Below are 22,248 nucleotides of genomic sequence, written 5' to 3'. Positions count from 1 at the left end.
CCATGCTCCCGGCAGACCGTCCCCCCGAGGGAGTGGAAGCCGCGGCGGTGCTACGACGACATCGACGAGCTCGTCATCCCAGCGCCCATCCAGCAGGTGGTGACGGGGCAGTCCGGCCTCTTCACGCAGTACAACATCCAGAAGAAGGCCATGACGGTCCGCGAGTTCAGAAGGATCGCCAACAGCGACAAGTACGTCCCCGCCCGCCTGCAAATGGTTACTGTGGGAGTTCCCGCTGCCCCAGGTCCCCGGGGCCTGGTCCTCCCCTACAGGCTGGCGCTGGTGAACGCGACGCCCTGGGTAACTCCCTGGGTGCGTGGGGACCTTTGTCGCTTGTGTTGTTTGGCAGGAGGGTACGTGACACCGGCAGAACTTTTTTATTTCTGCGGTGGGCTCCTGTCCGTTTGTCCCTAGCAGCTAGACCACCAAAATGTTTACTGAGTAGGGCAGTAGAGGAAGGAATGTTCTTGACGTGAAAAAGGACACAGAGGAAAGATAGCTTTTAAAGGAGTTTAAGCAAAACAGCCTTAGAAATTGCTAGTCACAAATGGCGTTGGAGTTGCCGTCTGCGCTCTGCCCACTAAAGCTTATTTTGTCTTGCAAGAGCAGCACGCTTCAGGGTTCCGTTTCTCAAGTAGAATAATTTAATAAAAAATATTATTTAATGCTATACATGTGGTTGTCTGGAATATACATACACACACACGTTAAATAGTTGTTAGAGTGTAAATCTGCCCCCTCAGTGCTGCACAAAGAGGCCAGTATATAGTTAGCAGGGAATGGACATCAAGAGCAGGTATTTTGTTGGTAAACTGAGCGTGCTTGAGCAGTTTACCAGCAGGTAAGTCTGGCAATGTTTGTTATTTTTACAGTGGCAGAAAACTTTGGATTTGGTTTTTATTCCAAGTTGTTCTTTGTATCATTCCTGGGTTTGCATCCTTCCTTGCTAAGTAGCAACAACTAGAAAGTGAAATTGTTCTGACCCGAGAGAAGTGCACAAAGCAAAAATGAAAGTAAATTGAAAAATGGGGAAAGTGATTTTCTTCCTGATGCTTTGTTCCTGAGTCTCACAGGAAGAGAGCTGTGGTTGCTCCGATTGCTGTTCTGGGAGGCAGGGGTCTCGCTGATAAACATGCATTAGGTGTTTTTATCGTAGCTTTTGATTCTTTCAGTGGTAAACGTTGGTTTAGACTCCTCAAGTATCAAACTGCAAAGTCTTTAGTCTCTCTGTTGTTTCTTCAGGTACTGCACACCCCGCTATACGGACTTCGAAGACCTTGAACGAAAATACTGGAAGAACCTTACGTTCAATGCCCCTATCTATGGTGCTGATGTGAATGGCACACTTTATGACAAGGTAAGAAAACCATTTGGGTTTTCAAGTAACGGTAATCCTTGTATATTGCATTCCATAAATACTAATGTAGCATTTGACTCTTAACTTTCCAAAGGAGTTAATGACAGTCTAAGCAAAGGTTCAGCTTCTGGAGTAGGCAGGAACACAATAAACCACATGTTTATAACATACTTTCCATTTAACCCAGATAGCTGAAGAAGCCTGGTAGAGATAGTGTTCTAAGGGATCTCTGTTAGTACTTCAGTGTAATACAGCTTAGTTCAAGAAAGCAAAAACCACTGTTGCTTAAGTGTTGTTTTTATAGTGCTTTGTCCTGAGGGGCGTATGAGAGTTGGAAGTGTTGATCAATGGACATGCGCTGCTTTGGTATCCACTAGTGTATGTATTTTTGTGGGACAGCTCTGTAGCTGTTGTGTTAGGATGATAGGCATTAGAAAAGGGAATGCATTCTCCTTGCTAGTCTCTTAAATTACGATGATTTACTCTTTGTTTGGAATGAGAAGTGTTTCTGTTCAAGAAGGTTCAGGCATCAGCTCAAGCTTGCGCTATTCTCTGCTCTGCAAAGTCTGTAGCTTTGTGATTATTTCTCCTTCCTAATCATTATGTGGCTGATTAACTTCTTTTTCCTCCATAAAGGTGGCTAGTAAACAATCAGTATGTAAGCTAACACCATGCAAAACTTCTGTTTTACGGGAACTAACTAATGGTTTGAGCTGTGCCAGTAGAAGATTAGTCTTCACAAGTGTCTGATAGCTTTTGCAACTGTTGTCTTAGTTGTGTGGTTCTGTTCTTTGTAATGCTTGTTTAACATGAGGCTTGTGTTTTGCAGCATGTAGATGCGTGGAATATTGGCAGATTGAACACAATCCTGGATATTGTGGAGAATGAAAGCGGCATAACCATCGAAGGAGTGAATACTCCTTACCTGTATTTTGGCATGTGGAAAACTTCCTTTGCTTGGCATACCGAGGACATGGATCTCTACAGTATTAATTACTTGCATTTTGGGGAACCCAAGTCATGGTAAGATTTTCTAGGGAAGCTTCTAGATTCTGGAGTCAAAAGTCCTGAAGTTATGAGAGTTGGCTAAAGGAATTACCATCCCTCTGATCTTGCACTGCAGTAGTATCTGATGACAAGAACACTAGAAACCTGTAAGGAACTGCAAAGCAGTGCGTTACCTTGGTTGAGCATTTGTTTGGTTGCCTTCTAGAAAGTCCGTTTGCTGTCCTGGCATAAAGAGTTCTTCAGAATTGTAATGTAAGGTGGGCGCTCTCTGCAACGATAGGGCCAGAACTTTGAAAACTTGCTTATGATTTCCTGAAGCTCTAAAATGACCATACAGAAGTAGTATGTCTGTTGTCACACGGGCAATATGGGAACAGGTAATTGTTAACAGACTTTGAAATGCAGCTGTTTATCACAGACCTAAAAGCAGGCTAGTGGATCTTGCTGAGTGGTTCGTCCAGTGTCTGAGCTTTCATGATTGTTTTTAGGGGAGGCTCCTGAATTTTTCTGTAGCATGGGTTGCATTTTAAGAGTGAATCATTGCCTTCTGTTCACAAACTAATTTCTCAAGCAACTTCAACAATTGTTTCCATGGCAGTTTTGTTGGAAACTAGTATTTTTGGCTGCCTTTTAATACAACTTTGAAGTAAAAAATAATAGCTAGCAGCATGTGACCAGTGAACAACCCCATGCAGTGGCTGTAGCATGGGAACATGGAACAGAATAGTTCAGTCAGATAAACCTTTTGGCCATTGCTTCTTTTACAGTAGTACATGGAAGAAGTTAACTTTGCTGATACCTTAGTCTGATTTATTTAACGAGTAACTCCATCAAGAATATAGCACTGTATTCCAGATCAAAAGCAAACTAAGCAGGTGGTTTTATTTACTGTAGTCAAACCAACAAGGAGTTTTGTGGCACCCATAAAAAGGTGTGTACATAGAGAGAGGCATAGCCCTAAAGAACACGCCACAAGTTGTGCACGCATTAAGGATGTGGCATTGTGTCTAACTTAGTCCCATCTTGGTCTGAGCAGCTGAAGGAGATGATTCCGTTTTCTTTCTCGGTCTGTGTTCCTCCTTGCACTGAGTGTCCTAGTAATTGCACGTCTGTGAACTGAGACAGGTCAGGAAGTGCTGTTCCCTTTCTTCTCAGAATTCGTGTTTTGCTGCACAGATATTAAATGCATCAGACTTTTTAGTTCCTTGACTGCTTAAGCAAAAGTGAGTGGAGGAAATGATCAGCTATTGGCTCTTGATTTTTCTTGGGACAGAGAGGTAAAAGTACTTGATAAACATTTTTAGCTTTATATCACCAAACTTTGAAAGAGACAATGTAGAGATGGAGGATATTTTTTTTTTTTTTAAGTAATTCATGCCTTGATGCTCATTTATGATTTCCAGTCAAACTTTGAGATTTTGTCCTGTCACTTGAACTTAATAGACTTGTTCTTATGGCTGCAGGTACTCTATCCCTCCAGAGCATGGGAAGCGACTGGAGAGACTTGCAAAAGGTAATCGAACATTTAATGTCCTGCCTTTTGAGGAAGGTGGGATGGACAGCTGCAATAGGTTTCAGCTCTTTTAGATTATGACAGGCCTGTAGCATTTGTAAGAGCACAGGCTGGCACAACTGAACTGATAATTTGCTTTTAGAATATAGATTATATTGCTTCTGAGTGTTTGTTTATAGTATACACACAAGAGAAATGTCCCATTACAAATAATGCAGTAGTGGTCTGTCTAACCTTTAATGAGAAAATCCTTAATTATTGAGTATTAGAACTGGAAGGTTATAGCCGAGGGAAGATCCTTCTGCATGTGGTCTTTCTTACAGTCTTTCAAACTGGCATCTGTTAAAGATAAATCTCCAGTTGTTGTCCTTTTTCTTCAGAATGCAAGCTAGCATGCTTCGAATAAGGTGGTCGATAGTTGCAGGCCTAGGGAAAAATACTGTTTAGACAGTAACTTTTCCTAAAAATCACTGAAAAATTAATTTAATTCACATCGAAGTGGTAACATCTCTCCTTGCCTTTATTTTAAACAGGTTTCTTCCCAGGAAGTGCCCAAAGCTGTGAAGCGTTTCTCCGTCACAAGATGACCCTCATCTCTCCATCAATTCTGAAGAAATATGGCATCCCATTTGATAAGGTGTAGAAAAGTAATCATGGTTATATCAGCTCAGTCAAGAGGTTCATGCAGCCCTGTCTCTGCAACCAATAGCAGAAGCTTAGAGAGGAGAACAAGAACAGGGAGGGTGTAAGGCAATCCTTTCCCACTGTACCTCTATCTGGCAGTTGGAGCCTTAAAAGAGTTTGAGACAGAAAAAATCTGTCAAGGATTATTAAAAACAAAGGCTCTGTCTTTTGTGATTGATTTTTTTTTTTTTTTTTTTAAACTTAATACTAGACAGAACATCCTGTGTTAGGTTTACTTCACTGCTTAGCTGTGTATTCAGTGAAGAGAGACCGTTCTTTTTTTTGTTTCTGACTTGTCCCCTGCTAATTTTGTTTGTTGTGATCTGCTTCCTCAATAGAAAATATGGCTTTTTTTCTTTTTTTTTTTTTTCATTACAGTAATAACTTTATAGACTTACTTTCTCAGGTGATAACCTGCCAGGGGGCTCCGCCCACACACACACTGTCTTTGAGTCCTTACTCAAAAGTACTGTCACATCTGCGTGGGCAGATGAAAGGTTTTGTTGTCATGAACCTTTGTTAGACAGTGGGGAAATGTTGGAGAACAGCAGTGGAAGGCTGACTGAGAGTTGTACTTGAATATGAACAGCAGAAGAAAAATTTCCAAGTTGTGCGTGGATAGAAATCTTACTTGGCCTTAGATACTGTTCAGCCAAACCTGTAGCTGATACAGATAAATACCTTTGTGACCTTCAGATAGCTTGTCACAGAGTATTTCATATGTATAACCACTTCTGTGCTATTTTGACCAGTTGTGGTTTAGTAAAAAACTGTTGAGTGTTGCTTTCCAGTAATCGTACACTTGACAGAAGTAGGAGAGTAGTGAAGATAAGCATCAAGTCTATCTGTTGAAGCAAGTAACTCCAACCACCGTCTGTGGGTGGGGGTTTCAGATACACTGTCATGCAGTGTATGGGAGTTGCTTTTATTCAGACCCACCAAGTAGACTCTTAAGTTGTGAATGACAATGCGGGTGTCTCAATTGTCTTCTAGGTGACGCAGGAGGCTGGAGAGTTCATGATAACCTTTCCTTATAGCTATCACGCTGGCTTTAATCATGGCTTTAACTGTGCTGAATCCACCAACTTTGCTACTCTTCGGTGGATCGAGTACGGGAAGCAGTCTGTGCTGGTAAGTGGTCTGTTGCCGTCCTGTTGCATACCAACAACCTAATGCTCTGCTGCTCATTAAGCCCCCAATATTTGTTCGAAGGGAGTGAATTCAGTGCTTTGTCTGTTTAAGATGTGATATTTACTTTCTGATATGGTAACAATGTCCAGTCTGCCTCCTGTTTTGTGTCCTTGTTTCAACTATGGATAGCATATAACATGTCTTTTAGCTTTGTGTAGATCAACTGAGGCTTCAAAGAAAAGCAGGGGACTGGCTGCCTTTCCAAAGATGAAAGGGTGTGCTTGGTGGCCAGGACTCGTCAGTATTTTGTCTGATATTTTAACCATTATTTATTGACCATTTAGCTTGGAAGTATGATTTTGGTAACTTAAGTCACTTACCAAAATAAGTATCTTGGCTGAACCTTTAGACTGGGTAGTGTCGTGTCCCTGTAGAGCTGCCTTACAAACATGGATTATGTTTTCAAAAGTTACATTGAAATGAATGCTTTGAAGCACTAGTTGTAACCATGCCCAGATGAGGGGAACCTCTACTGCTCTGGGTAGGCCCAGAGTTTGGATGGCTCCAACTTCCTCATTACAGTCTCTGGTTTTGCTGGCTGTTTTTGTATGAGCTCATTTCAAAATGGTCAGCTTCTACCAGCGACTCTGTAAATAGGCTGGTGAGCTTTCTCTCTTAGTTATTGCAATAACATCGGTTTTGCTGACTTTTCTGCCCAGTTTTTAGTAACTTAATATACATACTTTTGACTTCCTGGAAAAGAGTCTTGGGAGTTCTGAGGCTCAACTACATGTGACTGGGGGAGTTTTTTTTTTCTTCAGTTAAGCTTCTGAAAGCAAAGTGATACAAGAACGCAAAGTAGAATTGTTGAGTATGTGGCCTTACTTGAATTTTTTTTTTTTTTTTTTTTATAACTTCAGTGCTCATGTCGGAAGGACATGGTGAAGATCTCCATGGATGTGTTTGTGAGGAAGTACCAGCCAGATCGTTACAAGCTTTGGAAAGCTGGGAAGGACGTGACTGTCATTGACCATGCTCTTCCAACCCCAGAGGCAGCAGAATTCCTTAAAGGGGATCTCATGCAAAAAGTCAGGAATGGGAAACAGTGTGCTGAGGAAATGGAAACAGGAGAGACTTGTAAAGAGGAGGTGGACGGGGATGAGACAAAAAGGTAATGCTTTGTATGGTCCTCTGCTTTTCTATTGGATTATTAGAAATTGGACCCAGCTGCAGTTGAATGTTTGCTATTCTGATAGAAGAACAGCAGTCAGAGCTAGCAGTAATCTGTTTTCTTGGGAAATAGGGTTTACTCTTATTTTTACTGTTTGAGTCCACATTGGTGACGGTCTGTGGTAGACAGGAAATGCACCAGCTTGGAAGGTAGTTCTTCAATTTTGGGCAGACATCCAAAGCCTGGATTGGAAGTGTGCACCATACACCAGGAGGCCAGAAGACAAAGCGGGGGTGTATTGGGATCATGGGACAGTACTTGCTAGCAAATTCCAGTACTGTCAGTGCTGCAAGCTATATCATCAGTGTGCAGTTCCTGGTTCCTAAAGGCAGACAGTCTAATCATCTTACATTTTGCAGTTAAATCTTTTTTTCAGACAGTGTCAGCTACTATTCCTAAATTGTCTTTGGTGGTGGTATTTGTTTGGGATTTTTTTGTTGAAGGTAAAGAATGCTTGGCTAGAACATAGCTGCCTAATACATGATTAACAGATGCTGAGGAGTCATCCCTGAGGATTACTGACTCTGCTTTTGTAAAGGCAAAGAAAACACTTCAGAATAATTCGGAAACTATTTGGCTTGCCAGATGCTGTCTCATAAAACAGTGATCCACATCAGGCTATATTTTGTGCATCCAGGCACAAATTCAACAAGCTTATGTGTTTGGTAACCTGACATATAGATTTGTCTTCTGCAGCATCCCCAAGCATCGTATAGGAACAAAAAGGCACAGGGTCTGCCTGGAAGTGCCTCAGGAGGTGAGTGAGAGCGAGGCCTTCCCCAAGGAGGAGCTGAGTTCCACGCAGTATGATGCAGACGTGGCAGAGCCTCGTGAGAGACCTACAAGTGAACTTCTGCAGCAAGGTGAACAAGGGCCCAAGCTTCCAGGTAACTGTGTGTCAAGCTCTATCCTGGTACAGGGGGGCCAGGATATTGTTCTTTAGGGAGAGAAACTGCTAGAGCTGAATCTGGGGCACCCTTTCATGTGATGCTAGTTGGTAGGATGTTGTCATGTCCAAAAAAGTAGACACTAGGTTGTCAGAGCCATGGCAAGCACTTCAGAAATTTACTGTCATGGGACCTGAGGTATTGCCATTTGTTTTTTCAGGACCAGAGAGTGCATCTAGAACAAATTTAGGTTGCGTTCTCTGGTTAAATTTGTCTGACGCTTCTGCCACTGGTTTGAGTAAATGAAATAACCACAGCTTGAATTGTTAACTTTTGTGGCCTATTTGTGGATAACTCCCCAGTGAGAATTACGTAAAGAAGTGTTGGGGGAGAGCAAAGGTGTAGGCAGCCATCCTGTAGCTGCTCCAATGACTGACTGACCAGGTACGTCATGGGGTTGTTGCCTTTCAGCTGAATTAAAAGGAGCAGGAAGTATTGCATGAGTCTTGCTTAAGATTAAGTAGTTGGTGTTTCTAGCTTTCAATTTTTGTTCTTTTTATTTTGTCAGCGTGCATACAGAAATGTATTGGACACCTTGGTAGTCTAAGGTCCTCTGTACACCTGTTGTGTAATGTGACCTGTTTATAGAAATTGCTCAGTAAAACATACACAGACTTCCTGGTAGTGTGGGTCTGGTATGCTGGATAGATGTCTTATATTTGTAATTTTTATAATCAGTAGGCTGGAGGAAAACTTAACATGGCTCATAATGGGTCAGCTATCCTTGCTCTTAAGGGAGAAGCAGTGGGCCTACAGAACAATGTAAGACCAGAGCAAACATATGTAATGCCTCCCGCTAGTATTCTGTTTTCCAGCCTTTTGCAGCTTGTATTTAATAATAAAAGAAAAATAAAACCCCACAAACCAGTAGAAGATTGAGTCTCACATGAACGCTTGTAACCTCTTATCCATAGCATCATGTGGCCAGTTGGGCTGGTTAGCTATGCCATATAAAGGATCATCTCCATCTCATAGTTTTTAACTCCCTCTCTGCTAGTTTTGTTTGATGTACCCTAGTTCTTGTACTGGAAGAGGCAATGAGCGGGCACTTCTATTCTCTCTAAGCCAACCATGATTTTATAGGTGTTTGAATTCATGATCTACTCTTTACATGACTTTAATGTAACTTTTCTGTGTGTGTAGTAGTTTGCTTTCCTGTTTGGCTTTGTGCAAATGGTTGCACAAATGTTCTCTCTGCTGTCCACACTTTAGAAAAAGTCAGTACATCTTTCTTCTAGATCGTGTGGACTCTGCCAAATTTGAAGAACTGAAAACAGTGAAGCTTGAGGAGGAAGAAGAGGAGGAGCAAGAAGCAGCTGCATTGGATCTCTCCATTTCACATGCTTCAAATTCCACTTCTGTTTTGACGACTTCGAAGCAGAGCGCAACTTCCAGTGTTCAGCCCAGTTCACCTGCGTATTCTGGTTCCTCTGACTCTGAATCGACTGATCTGTCGGCAAAACAAACTCTTCCTGGGCCAGCAAGGGTGCTTACAGTCCATAGCTATGCTAGAGGGGATGCAAGCGGATTTGACAACGAACAGACTTCAGGAAAGAAAGCCAGTGCCACCGCCAGTGTGAATGAGCAAGAACTGGCAGAGGTATGAATGGCAAGAGTACTGAAAGTGTTACATGCTCAGAGGTTTGCTGTGACAAAACTTTCTATCTGTGCAGATTAAGTTTTCGTTCCATTAGTGTTTGTATAGCACGTTGCTTAGTTCTTAATGTGTTTTTTTAATACTTATGGGTTTTGCTAAATAAACAAAATTAACGTGAAAGTCTTACACTCTTACCTCTTCTAGAAAACAGGGAGATCCCTCATTTTGAGAACTTCTCTAAATTATTTAAGTGCTTTTTAAGGGAAAGGGCAGCTTGGTGGTTTTGACATGGTAGTGTTACAGGCTGCTTCAGGTCCTTTTATAGTAATAGACACCTATTTGTACCTAAAATGAATCTAGCTCAATCCAGCCTTTAGTATGAGCACGTTAATTTGTTTGAGGGGGGATTTAAAATAAAATCTCATACATGTGTACATCCGTGTGTCCCTTTTAAAAAAAAAAGAAATGATGGAACAAAAATTACTGGTTGGGAGAATGTAAATCTGGGTGTTTAAGAACTGTCAATGAATGTTTTATTAGACAACCCAAGAGAAGGCTGTAACAGTTAAAATCTTACCCGTTGGTGTCTTCTCAAATTATTTTGTTTCCCTCTTTAAATTGGTGTTAGAGAGCGGGAGGCTGATAATGATTATGTCTTTGACATTCAAGAACTACAGAAATGAAACAGCAGATGGACAAATCTGTTGATAATTAAGCTGAAACTGAGAAAGAGTTCTCGTGGATGTTTTAAACTAAAGACATTCTGTTGCTGATACTGATGTCTCCATTACATACTCCACATAGGGAGAAGGTGAAATTTTGAATGGGTGTAGATAGTTTTCCCCAGTGTGGTGTATTTCAAAACAAATTTTCTATCAGATGGTAATTGGGAATGCTAATTTCCATTTGAAAAAAAGCATTTCTGTTTCTCAGAAGTCTTGTATCCAACTCTGTGTAGGAGAACAATGATTGTTATACTTTCTTCTGGCTTCTTTATGAAAAGAAGAGATTTTTAAAAGATGCAAGATGCATTTAACCTAAAATTTCCTTGTGCTCTTTTAAAAAAAAAAAAATTTTTAAAAAAAAAAAAAAAAAAAAAAAAAAATGGGATTTCTTATCTACTGTTAAAATAATTTCCTGTATTGCCTTGCTTGTCAGGTTAGTAGTAATTTTGTCAGTGTGTCACTTGTTTTTACATAAGGTTAAGGGAAGAGGAAATAGCTGCTGTTGTAGTCTCCTTCTTCCAGTCTGTCTGGCAAGAAAGCAATGCAAGTAATAAGCAGAGAGGGTAAAAGTTTCCTTCGTTTAAAATAAGCCTGTTAGTTCAAGATGCCAGTAAACTGTAGATTTTTTTTTTTATTTTTAAATTTGGAATTTTTAAGTTGACATACAAACCGAGGATTTCTCCAGAATGTGTGAGACTTCTTATCATGGCTCTTCAAAGTTGAACCATTTAACTTGCCTGTCTTTTTTTCTCTTTTACAGAATTCTTATATAAACAGACTTGCCTGAAAAGCTATGCTGGGAATCTGTGAAAAGCCTCTATTCTAATGGCTCAGCAGAGCTAGTACAGCTCTATCTGTTTTTCCCTAGCAAAAGTGCTGCAAGGAGTTCTTTCAAAAACTTAGTTTAGAGCTGAAGTTAGTTTGTTAGAGATAAAGTCATGGAAGCGTGTGTGCGTTTTGTGGAGGCTTCTTTAAGTTCAGAATAAATTCCTTTAAAAATAATGTCAAAAGGACACGTGCTAGTTGACTGCTGAATTGCTTCTCCTTGTCCAGGTAGCAAAGGAGTACCTAAGATCAATGAAGGAGAGTAAGAAGTCCAAGGGTCGTCGCCAGCCATTGAGCAAGCTCCCACGCCATCACCCGCTCCTGGTTAAGGACTGCATTAGCGATGACGGTAAGTAAGCGTTGTGCTCTTTGGGGAACTGTAGAGAGGATTTCAGCTTCTGTGGACAGTGTGGGGTATTCCGTTAAGTAACTGGCGATAAACAGTAGTCGGCAAGTGACACCTCTGCATCCTAGACAAGGTGCTTGTCTCATTTTTTTGTGCCTGCCTCAATAAACTTTTATCTCCAATGGTGTCTTCTTTCTGTGCTGTTCCATTCTCTGGAAAGTCACAACTCTGAAAGGAAGACTAAACCAGTGCCAGAGACTGTTGCATAACTATGTCTGCCTTAGAGCATTCTAGTAATTGATGTGAATATTCATGATTAAAAAAAAAACAAAAAACAAAACAAAACCAGATTCTTTGGCTGACAGTCTTGATGTAATGTGGAGCTGGTGCTGTTCTCACCCAATAAGCCTATCTTGTGTCTGCATGGCTGCTTGATTATTAAAAGCCTCTTAAAGAGGAGACCAAGTTACTGGCTCCCATCGCTCTTCTGTAAATTTGATTTCTGGCAGTCTTTCTATCATCTCCATTCATAACTTCTTGCCTTATTTAGTTTCATTTGCAAGAAGGGTGTCTATAAAAGGACACTTAATCACTGAGTCAACGGTCTCTTATCACAGAGGCATCAGAGCAACTGACTCCTGAAGAAGAGGCTGAGGAGACAGAAGCATGGGCCAAGCCACTTAGCCAGCTGTGGCAGAATCGGCCACCAAATTTTGAGGCTGAAAAAGAATACAATCGGACCATGGCTCAGCAGTCTCCTTACTGTGCTGTTTGTATGCTCTTCCAGACGTATCAGGTATGTAGACCAAGTCTGTTAACGTTACTGTAGAGATAACTGAATAAGTTGCTGCTGTGATGCATAGTTTTAAAAATGTCGTTTTGCATATTGCCAGTTAACAACAGCTCTATCAGTGTTGCAGTCTTCCCAAGGAATTTTTCCAGGAGAACACGGTTGCATGTGGTCTTTGGGGGGCTGGCAAGGAAGAAAACCTTTTACTTAAAAGGATTTAGGGTTGTGTTTGTGGATGGCACAGACAGAAAGCTGTCTTTTCGTGGAGTATATCCATATTGACAGTAGCTATGGCATGTGAAAATGTGCTTTAACAAAGTGTGGCTGTAGCAATGCGTAGCTTGGGACAGGTTGCAGAACCCCTTTGTCATGTTGACTAAGTGCTTAGACAGAAGTCCCACACTGAATGTTTTGATGTGCCGAAGCAAAGTCATTTTAAGGTAGCTCAAATAGTTGTTTGGTCGCATGTTCAACCTGCAACTTGGAGGCAGTTTGTCCCTTCCCATATGCTAAGCATATTTGATTCATTTGAGATCACTGTGTGATTACAGTGGCCCTAGAAACATGTTCATCATAATTTTGGAAATGAAGACCTTGAGTTTTTGTTCAGGGTTTATATTGCATATAGTTCCTAATTTCCATGAAAACCACAGACCATAGTTTCTGTTCAATCTTGCTATTTGTGTCTGAGAGTAGGTTCTTGTTAGGACTGGAAATTCTACATAGAAGCTGCATAGTACTTGGATTTCACTGGTGCTGACAGTGTCTAAAGTTAACAATTTGAGGACAGTTTAAGTTCTGTTAGCTTTTTTGAGATCTGAATGCTATTAACAGAAGACTCTCTAGCTGCAGGTTTTCAAGTGTCTGTCTACACCAGTGAAACAGAAACTCTTCCAAAATTTGAGCTGTGGTTAGGGTCTTTGTTCCAACTTCAGAAAGTCTGTAGTAAGTCTGGGAACTCACTTCAGTTGCCCATTCAAAGAAAAAATCGGCACAAAAAGGCTAGACAAATACTCACTTTTCCTTTGTGAAGAAGAAAAGTAGCTGCTTGGAAAAAAAGGTTGCATTTTCTTCAGCTTTCGTATAGATTTCCCTCAGTCTTTTGCTTGACGTGCAACGTTCAGTGTAAATCGATAAGTTTTACAGAATCTGAATCAACAAGACTTGTTGAAAACATGTCAATTCCCTTCCATGATGCACTGTAAGAGGGACAGTGCAGCTTCATTCTGCTACTGCAATTTCTGGTGGTAGTATTTTTAAAAGATTAGGCAAGGCAAGGTACTTTTGTGGTGGCCTGTGAGGTACAAAAGATGGTTTGAAACATTTCCTCAAAGAGGGAGATTAATTTCTACTTAGCTGTTAATACAAGTAACTTGCATGGAAGTATATTTCTGTAAACTTTATATGTAATTGCTGTTTGGTTTGACATTGGGTTTGGATGAATAAATTACAAAAGATTAGCCTAAAAGTCCCCTGAGCTTTCACCAGGAAACTGCATTTTTAGTCTGCTTATTTCCCAGGAACAAATTAGTTTAAAAGCCCATTAGACTTGTTCAGAACTACACTAGGAAAAAATAATGGGAATTGCAGTAGGTATCTATTTGTGTGATCAAAATCCTCCCATGTTGAGGTAAGATATGTACCATGGTGGATAGCAGTGTTACGATCCTCTGTATTGGGGGTGGGGGGATGCAGCAGAGGTGTTGCCCAGAGAGCATGATGTGAGCTTGGTGATTCCATCTCTTCTGTCAGAAGAGATGCAGTTTGATGTGTATCTTGTGGCTTATTAGAGGGATGCAGTTCAGCCCTTACATTTAGCCATTCGGGTAGAAAATAATTTCATTCTGAAGCTGCAGCAGCTGAGGGTTTTATAAACTAACTATATTTTCACCTAACCTGCTAACTCTTTAATCTTTCAGCACCTTCATTCTTTCTTTAATAGGGATTTATGTAAGGAATAATGGGTGAGTAAAGATGATGTGAGACAGTTTTACTTGTAAAACTTAAATTTCCTGTCCATCCCTTACAGGCAGAGTGTGGAGGCAACAGTCAAAACTCTGGAGTAACTCCAGCCACTGTGGATGGGAAGATCCGAACCAAACCCCTGATTCCTGAAATGTGCTTTACTACAACTGGCTGCAGCACTGACCTCAATCTTTCAACCCCCTACTTAGAGGAAGATGGAACCAGCATACTCATCACCTGCAAGAACTGCCATGTCTGTGTTCATGCAAGTGAGTGCATCTAGATTTAACCCTAAACTCTAGTGTTCTCTGTAGGAAGTTTGTACGTCATAGCAAGCCTCTACCAGTCTGTTTAATGTACAAATAGACCAAATTCAGCCCTTATCTGAGTGGTATGTACTTGAGTGCTGGCAGCTGAGCTATGGAGTTGGCTGCATGGATAACTTGAAATATACAGCAGCTTCCTTAGGCTCACTGATTTTAATACCTGCTTTACTTCTGGGCCCTGGGGGAATGGGTTTGAGTTTACGTAAGCTCTTAAGTGAGATGTGTCTGTTCTAGGTTGTTATGGTGTATCCCCTGACAAGGCCACTGAAGACTGGATGTGCTCCAGGTGTACAGAAAATGCCTTAGAAGAGGTAAAGTTTCTCGTAAGATTCTCACAGATGGAGTCTGGTACATCTGGGAACTTGCTACCGAGTTTATTTCCATAGTGTTACTTTTTTTTAATTCCCTCCTGTGAAAAGAAAGCAATTTAGAGAAAGTTTAGGAGCTGGTCTGTTGTATTTTGGCGCTTTTTAAGCCGTAGCAATATATTCCTTTTAACTAGTGCAAAGCTGCTGAGCTCAGTTGAGTCATAGAGAAGATGTTCTGCAGGAATGTAGGAATAGCTCCATTGTCTGTCTTAACTTTCAGTAGCCACTATTTTTAAAACAGAAGATAACTTCTGTTAATAACTAGGGCGGAGTGCACATGTGAGGAAGGCGAGAAGAATGAGATTCCCTCAGAATGATAGGCTCTAGATCAGCAGAATGGGTCAAACTTTTGAATTGTATTTGCTTGTGTTCATTCCAGATCCTCTTACACGTCCTCAAAGGATATAGAGTATTGCAGTTGTAAGAGGAACCCCTAACAAACAAGTTGAACAAGTCTTCAGGCATAGATCTGCTTGCCTTCAACAGACTTGGAGTCTATATTTGTTGCCTTAAGGGCAGCGGCTTTTGAGAGCTAAAGGGCCGATCTGTACAAGGTAGTTAGCTCTCTTCTGACAGTGAAACCATTTTCTTCCTTTGGACGTGCATTTTGAGGAGGAAGTTCTCAAGCAAGGGTACTGCTCTGGGCTTCACTCTTTCAGCTAATGCTTTCTTCCTTGTGCCAGGACTGCTGTTTGTGTTCGTTACGAGGAGGAGCACTGCAGAGAGCCAATGATGACAAGTGAGTGTTCCAGCTTTTTTGGTCTTAAGGGAAAAGCTAAATACCTAAGTAGCTGAGGGTAAGCTAGTCAAGGCAATGTCTGCGTTTAGTGTAATGCAGTGACCAACACCACCTTTCAGACTTTGTGTTACTGGGGGGGCTGTGGTAAAATGATTTCATTGTGTTCACGTGCAGCAGTCATCATCTCTTCAGGTAATGCCTCACTCTTGGTCTGTTGACAGCAGCTGTTAATTGCTTTTGCATTTTATAGTGCAGAGGTGTAATGTGCGGAGGTATAATGTACCACATAAAAATAAGATTCCTGATGAGATAACATCTCTCAATAACTTCTCACAGAGGATTTTGATTTCTCCGTGTAATGTGTGGTGGCAATGGAGACAAAGGACAACCATAGCTTTAAGTAGCACAACATACTGAAATTCAGGGTACCTCTGCAGCAAATGTGCTACGTACAACTGCCGGTCCAGTGGTGTGGTTGACTGTCTGAAGTTATTTGATGCAAAATAGCAGTTGGACAGACTTGTAGCACTGTGGAGAGAATGAAACTTGGCCTCCAGATATTTTGTGGATGTCATATGGAGCCTTAACCTCTTGGTCATGGTCTCAAAAGTAATTCAGTAGTGACTTAGTAATTGCTATGGGACAGGTTTGTGAAGGAATAAACCTATCAGGTGGACTTTTGTAATGTAGATACGCAACCAGCACAAGCCACACCAAGCTGTTCTCCTGTTAAGCCTGTTAGTAGTAGGTTGGAAGCATGAAGAAGTCTTGGTTTTCCCCCACGTGTGCCCTGTTACTAGCAGTAGGAAGAAAGATTACACTGCTAGTTTTCAGGGGCTATTTATCTGGCAAACTTCAACAGAACTTGTATTTACTTAAACTCCAAAGCATCCTTTGTCAGCCTAATGCATATTAATTTCTTTTTCCCCTCTTTTGTCCTGACAGATGGGTTCATGTGATGTGTGCTGTAGCTGTACTGGAGGCAAAATTTGTGAATATTGCCGAGCGGAGTCCTGTAGATGTTGGCAAAATCCCCCTGCAACGTTTCAGACTGGTAAGTATCACCTGTGCTTCACTGGTGAGGTTTCAAAGTCTATCTCCAGTCTGTTTGAATCTGGGAGACTTTGCTTATCCCTCCAACGCCAAGTCATCTCCTCTCCAGACTGAAGAAGTTAATCTGCTCTGTTCTTTGTATGGTAAATGGCAATTGTCCCTGTTGGCATTTTTTGAACCTTTCTGTGTTCTAGTATATGCTTATTCAGATGAGGAGCCAGCAGGAGGGGCACAGTTTTCCTTATGTAGCAAATTACATTTATACAGTGGTGTAATGGTGATACATGGTTTATTTTTCTTGGTTATTTTTCTGTCCCTAGTAGTTGACTTGCTTTATTGATTACTGTTGAGCACCGCGATGCTTCAGGGTATGCCAGGCATTTGTATAATGAGTGAATGTCTTCAGCAAGAAAACAGCTGTACTTAACTCTTCTAACAGCTCAGTGTTGAGGAGGAAAATTATTTTAAGTGCTTTGCAAATGCTAATGCATTACAGAGAACGTGCTGTTCCTACAGCAGCCCATCAGGCCTGACCCAAGTGTAATTCGGTCACTGGTAGTAGCGATAGAATTTTAACTGTTAACTTCTGTGGTTTGGTGGTGTGGATTGTTGGGTTTTTTGGGGTTTTGTTTGTTTGGTTGGTTTTTTTGTCTCTGGTCTTTGTCCACAATTCTAATCTTGTTCTTCTCTCTGTAACTTAATAACCAAGTACTGAAAGGCCCTGTTGACTTTGGAGCATTGTAGACTGCTAGCAATCCTAGACCTTGGATTAAATCATCCCTGGGTCACGTGCTTTGTGCATGTTGAACTGGTAGATATTTAATGTACATTTTTCATCTATGGGGTTACTTTAAATTTATGAATTACTGCTTTGTCATAAACTAGCATTGGTAGCTGCTGCCTTTTTAATCAGAAAGTAGAGTGCTCTTGCAGAGAGTAAATGGCACAGTATCAGACACTTAGACCAGCTAGCCCTTTGTGTGGGGTAAAAGCCAGTGCCAACCAATAACCTCTTAGTTTCCTGTCTACAGAAATGCATCTTCTGCAAGAAAAGAAGAAAGAGAATTGCAGGTTGCTGTGTACAGTGCTCGCATGGTCGGTGTCCCACATCCTTTCACGTCAGCTGTGCCCAAGCAGCAGGAGTCATGATGCAGCCTGATGACTGGCCATTTGTTGTCTTCATTACCTGTTTCAGGCATAAGATTCCATCTCAGGCAGAGGTAAGTAGGCGTGTGACTCCCAGGATTTGAACTGCAGTATCTTGGAGGGACTGAAAAGTTTGGCTCTTTCAGAACATTCAGTATAATTTAACAGTGTTGGTTTTGGATTCTGATTTCAACCTTGCTTCTGCTCTGAGTGATCTTAGTCAGGTCCTTTATTGTATTTTGGTTTGGAGCCCAGAAGGACTGAGAGCATTACATCCCTCCTGTGGCTGTTGTAATGAGGAATAATAGTGGGTTTTATGCTGTAATATTTAATATGCAGGAGTTAGTGCTGGGACTCCAGCAGGCATGAGTGGTTATAGAATTTCATGTTTAAGTGATTGATTAGTGTATAAAGTTCCCATGTAGCCCTTTTAGCCATCAAAACCACAACAGTCTATTAGACAGTATTTACTGTAAAGGCCTTGCATTGCTTGGAAGAATGAAAGCTTAACTAAGTAAATTAATGACAGCTGTATCTCTCTTCCAAAAATGCTGCTGAATGTGTCTTCGGTAGAGTTACCTCATTTTGCTTCCTTGTCTGCCAGCACCGGAGCTGTGGTCCTTGACGTATTCTTTATTGAGTCATTATTTTAAAAAGTGATTTTTTTTCTCTTCTCAGCGGGCTAAGGCTGCGCTCCAGGATCTGTCACCTGGACAGATAGTCATCAGCAAGCACAAGAATGGTCGCTTCTATCAGTGTGAAGTGGTCAGCCTTGCGAAGGAGACTTTCTACGAGGTCAACTTCGATGATGGTTCCTTCAGTGATAACCTGTATCCAGAGGACATTGTGGTATGTTATGCAGTGGGAGTCTGGCTCCGGTAGAGGGCACATGATGCGAGTCAATTTGTGCTGCTGCATGAGCAGACACACCAGGGGATATGGTAATTGTTCCAAACCTAGGTCGTGTTGTGGCTGAGACGTGCTGCAAGATAGCCTTAGGGGTGTTACATGAGACTGACTTAACTGAGGACACATAGGCACATGTGTAACAGGGAGCGCAGCTAATCTTTGGCTGCTTAGCAGTGGTAGGTCTGAAGGAAAACTTGCTGATACTTGCATACCATTCCTGTTTTAAGTACTTTGAAGTTGGGCCCACTGTTGGGATTTAAATACGGATGACATAGTTGGATGTCTCTCAGATTCCTGCTTTAAGTACTTTGAAGTTGGGCCCACTGTTGGGATTTAAATACGGATGACATAGTTGGATGTCTCTCAGTCTAGTTCTCCATCCCTAAAATGGAGTAATTGTTGGGGTGGTGCACGATGTGACTGGAATGGACTCCCTGGTGGTTTGCTGAATTGTCACATAAGGAAGCTGCTTACCCTTCTTACCTCTCCTGCCTTCCTCCTTTATGCTGTAGAGTCGAGACTGTCTTCAGTTAGGTCCCCCTGCTGAAGGGGAAGTTGTGCAGGTGAGATGGACAGATGGACAAGTTTATGGAGCCAAGTTTGTCGCATCACATGCCATCCAGATGTACCAGGTATGGAACTGTTGTCTGAAAATTCATCATTCATAATAAGCTGATCATGTTAACAGGGCTGTTCTTTAAGCCAGCAGAGCTTTAGGGGAGTTGTGCTTAATAATTTCAGGGGAAGGCACTCAGTGTTGTCAGCAATGCCGGATGCTGGTAACAGTTGCTGGAGTTAAGAGCAAAGTGGTTGCTTGCAGCTCTGCTTGTTATCTGGCTACCTACTTGAAAGTGTCAGCTTCTGAAATATTGCCGATCTGCAATTTTTCAGCAGACTCTGTAGTTTAAACTACTTAAAATAAGTTTGGTTTTGCTTTTCGCTGTTTAGTGAGAGTACATCATGCCTTGCACACTTCCAAAATGGTGAATGTTCAGACTGTATTAAAGTGACCAGCCAGGCTGTCTTGTCAGGTGTTACAAGAATATCTGAAAACTTGCTGGGCTACTTGTACTGTAATGGGATTGGTGAGGTTTTGGTTAAAGTCTGTCGCAGCGTGCATACCTGCATACATATCTTATAGAACTCAAGTGGTGGAAAGTTATTTCATGAGAGGCCTCTATGGGGAGGAGAAGGCAAGTTCTGGGTAGCTGTGGGAGGATTCTATCTTCTGAGACTTCTGACAGAACAATTTCTGGTTTTCTAGGTGGAATTTGAAGACGGGTCACAGCTGATGGTGAAAAGGGATGATGTGTATACTCTTGAAGAGGAGCTTCCTAAGAGAGTGAAGTCAAGGCTGGTAGGTAAACGGGGTGCAAACTTCTACTCAAGGAGCTCATTTAACTTAATTCATCCTTGATCAGGAAGCTGAGTGTGTGGCAGCAAAAGATTACAATCTGATGCTCTCCTCAATTGTTGCAAAGCTTGGTAGTTGATCAGGCTACAAAAGCAAAGTTCTGTCTCTCTCTGGAGAGACTTTAATTCACCTTCTGCATAAATGGGAGTTTGCCCTTTCATGCCTGTATTTGTAAGTTTCATGGTCTATTCCCATTGCAAAGAATGGCCAAGTTCTTTCACTTACCCTTTGTTCTGAAAAGCTCTTAGTAGTGTGGCATCAAGAGAGCTGGCCATTTTTTAAAGTTGTAAAATAATTCAGGTGGGAAAGGACCTCTGCAGGTCTCTGGTCCAGATACCTGTTCCAAGCAGGGGTAACTCATATCAGACAGGGTTGCTCAGGGCCCTCTCCAGTCATGTTTTGATTGTCTCCAAGGATGGAGTCCCCTGTGGGTCCCTGTTCTGTTGATTTGTTTCTTGCTATAAAAAAATGTAACTATGGAGAGCATGCTAGGGTATCTTGCTTTACAGGATGATCATACATAACCTAATGCAGAACCTGTTGGCAGGCATGCAGGATGTTGGAGGTTTAAGAAAGAACGTATCGTAGCTGAATCCTGTGACCAGGTGTTTAAACATGCCTGCTCCATACAGTACAAAATTTACTAGACTGCTTGAAAGTTGGAACAGATGAGTCTGTTTATTCCTTTCAGGAAGTGATTGTGAGCTGAAATTAGCTACCCAGTTATATTTGAAACCTGTGATTCTTTAGATCGCTTGATTACAGTTTACTTAAACTTATCCCCAGACTTTTAAATCCAGTTTCTTAAATATTTTTCTTCTTGTGTTCAGTCAGTTTTTGAAGAAGGCTGAAGGTTCCATTCCCAAGTGCCCTGACTTGCTTCTTTCTTACATGCAGTAAGAAGATGCGGAGGCAGGGATTTGATCTGTGTTCTAGTGACTAATTCTGCTTTTTCTCTTAGTCAATAGCTTCGGATATGCGCTTCACGGAGATCTTCGCAGAGAAGGAGGTCAGACAAGAGAGGAAGAGACAGAGAGTGATCAATTCACGCTACCGTGAAGATTACATTGAACCTGCGTTGTACCGGGCCATCATGGAGTAAGCGCTGCCTGTGGCAGAGGAAGAAGATGCCCACCTCCCCCAAGGATTTAAATGCTCCAGTACAACAGGCCATATTTGGATGCTTCGAATCCAGGGTTTTTTTGTTTTGTTTTTTAAGGAAGCTAAAAAGCTGATGCTCTGCAGTAGCTGAGAGGCAGCTGTTGGATAGTAAAACAGATCCCATTTGCTGAAGCTGATGCCTGCAGACTCCTGGTCTGAAGTTGGGTCCTTTCTGAATAAGCCAGCTTGGGGCGTTGCTTTCATCTCGTCAAGCAGTCTTGCTTTTTTTATTGGAGACAATTTTGACAGGTGGCAAACTCTTTTGGGAGTTGTAGCCAGGAATCTTGGCAGCTGCAGAATAGTATGGTCTATTGTTTTAATTGAATAATGTTCCTTATTTTAGGAGTCTCCCTGGTGACCATACCTGGGCTTGAGCAGGCAGTATTACTGGTGCTTGAAATTGAACCTCTTTTTATATTTATATCCCTCTCTTTGTTGCAAGCAGCTTCAGTCTCTTGTTTCTCAGCACCTCCTTTCTGAAGGTTGAGCTGTAGGCTGTTCAGATCCAAGCAGACAGGAGGTGCTTGTGTGAACAGGTGAAATGTGAAATTGAATCCTATAGGACAAATTATTTAACCCTCCATTTAATATTTTTGTTCTGATACTTGTTTTGACTTACTTAATCATAAGTTTAACTGTAATAGTATGTGCCTCAGAATAAGTGAAATCCGTCTGGACCCCTGCACAGTGCAGCCTTCTAACAAGAACAGGCATTCAGCTCCCAATAGACATTCAGCTCCCAAAGAGTTTCTTTTGAGTTTCTCCCGCACCCTCTAAGGCAATAATGACCAAAGGGACAGAGTCCTAACTCTCCCTTCTTGAAATCCAAGCATCACAGTATTGGGGATGACAGGGCAGCGGTATCTGAAGCAGTGTAGTACCTCTTCTGTGGCAGCACTGTCTGTTGTGTGGCTGCAGGCTTTTGCTTACAACAGCTAATGTAGGATCTGAGACAGATAAAGCATGCACTGAACTGTATGTATTGCTGAAGGCTGTGCACTGCTCTTCTGAAG

General features: G+C 41.6%; 1 protein-coding gene across 1 annotated transcript; it reads left to right on the top strand.

Annotated features, from left to right (window-relative positions):
- The first annotated feature begins 9 nt into the window (after positions 1-9).
- On the top strand, positions 10-21,945 carry KDM4A (lysine demethylase 4A). Its single transcript, XM_035893538.1, has 20 exons — positions 10-191; positions 1,243-1,357; positions 2,187-2,380; positions 3,829-3,878; positions 4,412-4,515; positions 5,556-5,693; positions 6,614-6,864; positions 7,621-7,811; positions 9,110-9,471; positions 11,247-11,367; positions 11,982-12,160; positions 14,184-14,388; positions 14,680-14,756; positions 15,497-15,552; positions 16,498-16,606; positions 17,637-17,825; positions 18,430-18,600; positions 19,173-19,292; positions 19,925-20,017; positions 21,036-21,945. Exons 1-20 carry the CDS (start codon positions 151-153, stop codon positions 21,174-21,176), a joined length of 2,907 nt encoding a protein of 968 aa, XP_035749431.1. The 5' UTR covers positions 10-150; the 3' UTR covers positions 21,177-21,945.
- Positions 21,946-22,248: the final 303 nt, after the last annotated feature.

This window comes from Egretta garzetta, unplaced genomic scaffold (genome assembly GCF_000687185.1).
Source record: "Egretta garzetta isolate BGI_Z169 unplaced genomic scaffold, ASM68718v1 scaffold75, whole genome shotgun sequence".
In the NCBI taxonomy this organism is placed as follows: Eukaryota; Metazoa; Chordata; class Aves; order Pelecaniformes; family Ardeidae; genus Egretta; species Egretta garzetta.
Note: the sequence above shows the minus strand (reverse complement) of the source record. Positions and strands in the feature narration are given on the sequence as shown.

Coding starts and splice junctions, on each gene's coding strand:
- KDM4A (XM_035893538.1), top strand. CDS start 151: ATGACGGTCCGCGAGTTCAGAAGGATCGCCAACAGCGACAA. Junction 4,516..5,555: donor ATGGCATCCCATTTGATAAG/GTGTAGAAAAGT, acceptor ATTGTCTTCTAG/GTGACGCAGGAGGCTGGAGA. Junction 9,472..11,246: donor ATGAGCAAGAACTGGCAGAG/GTATGAATGGCA, acceptor CTCCTTGTCCAG/GTAGCAAAGGAGTACCTAAG.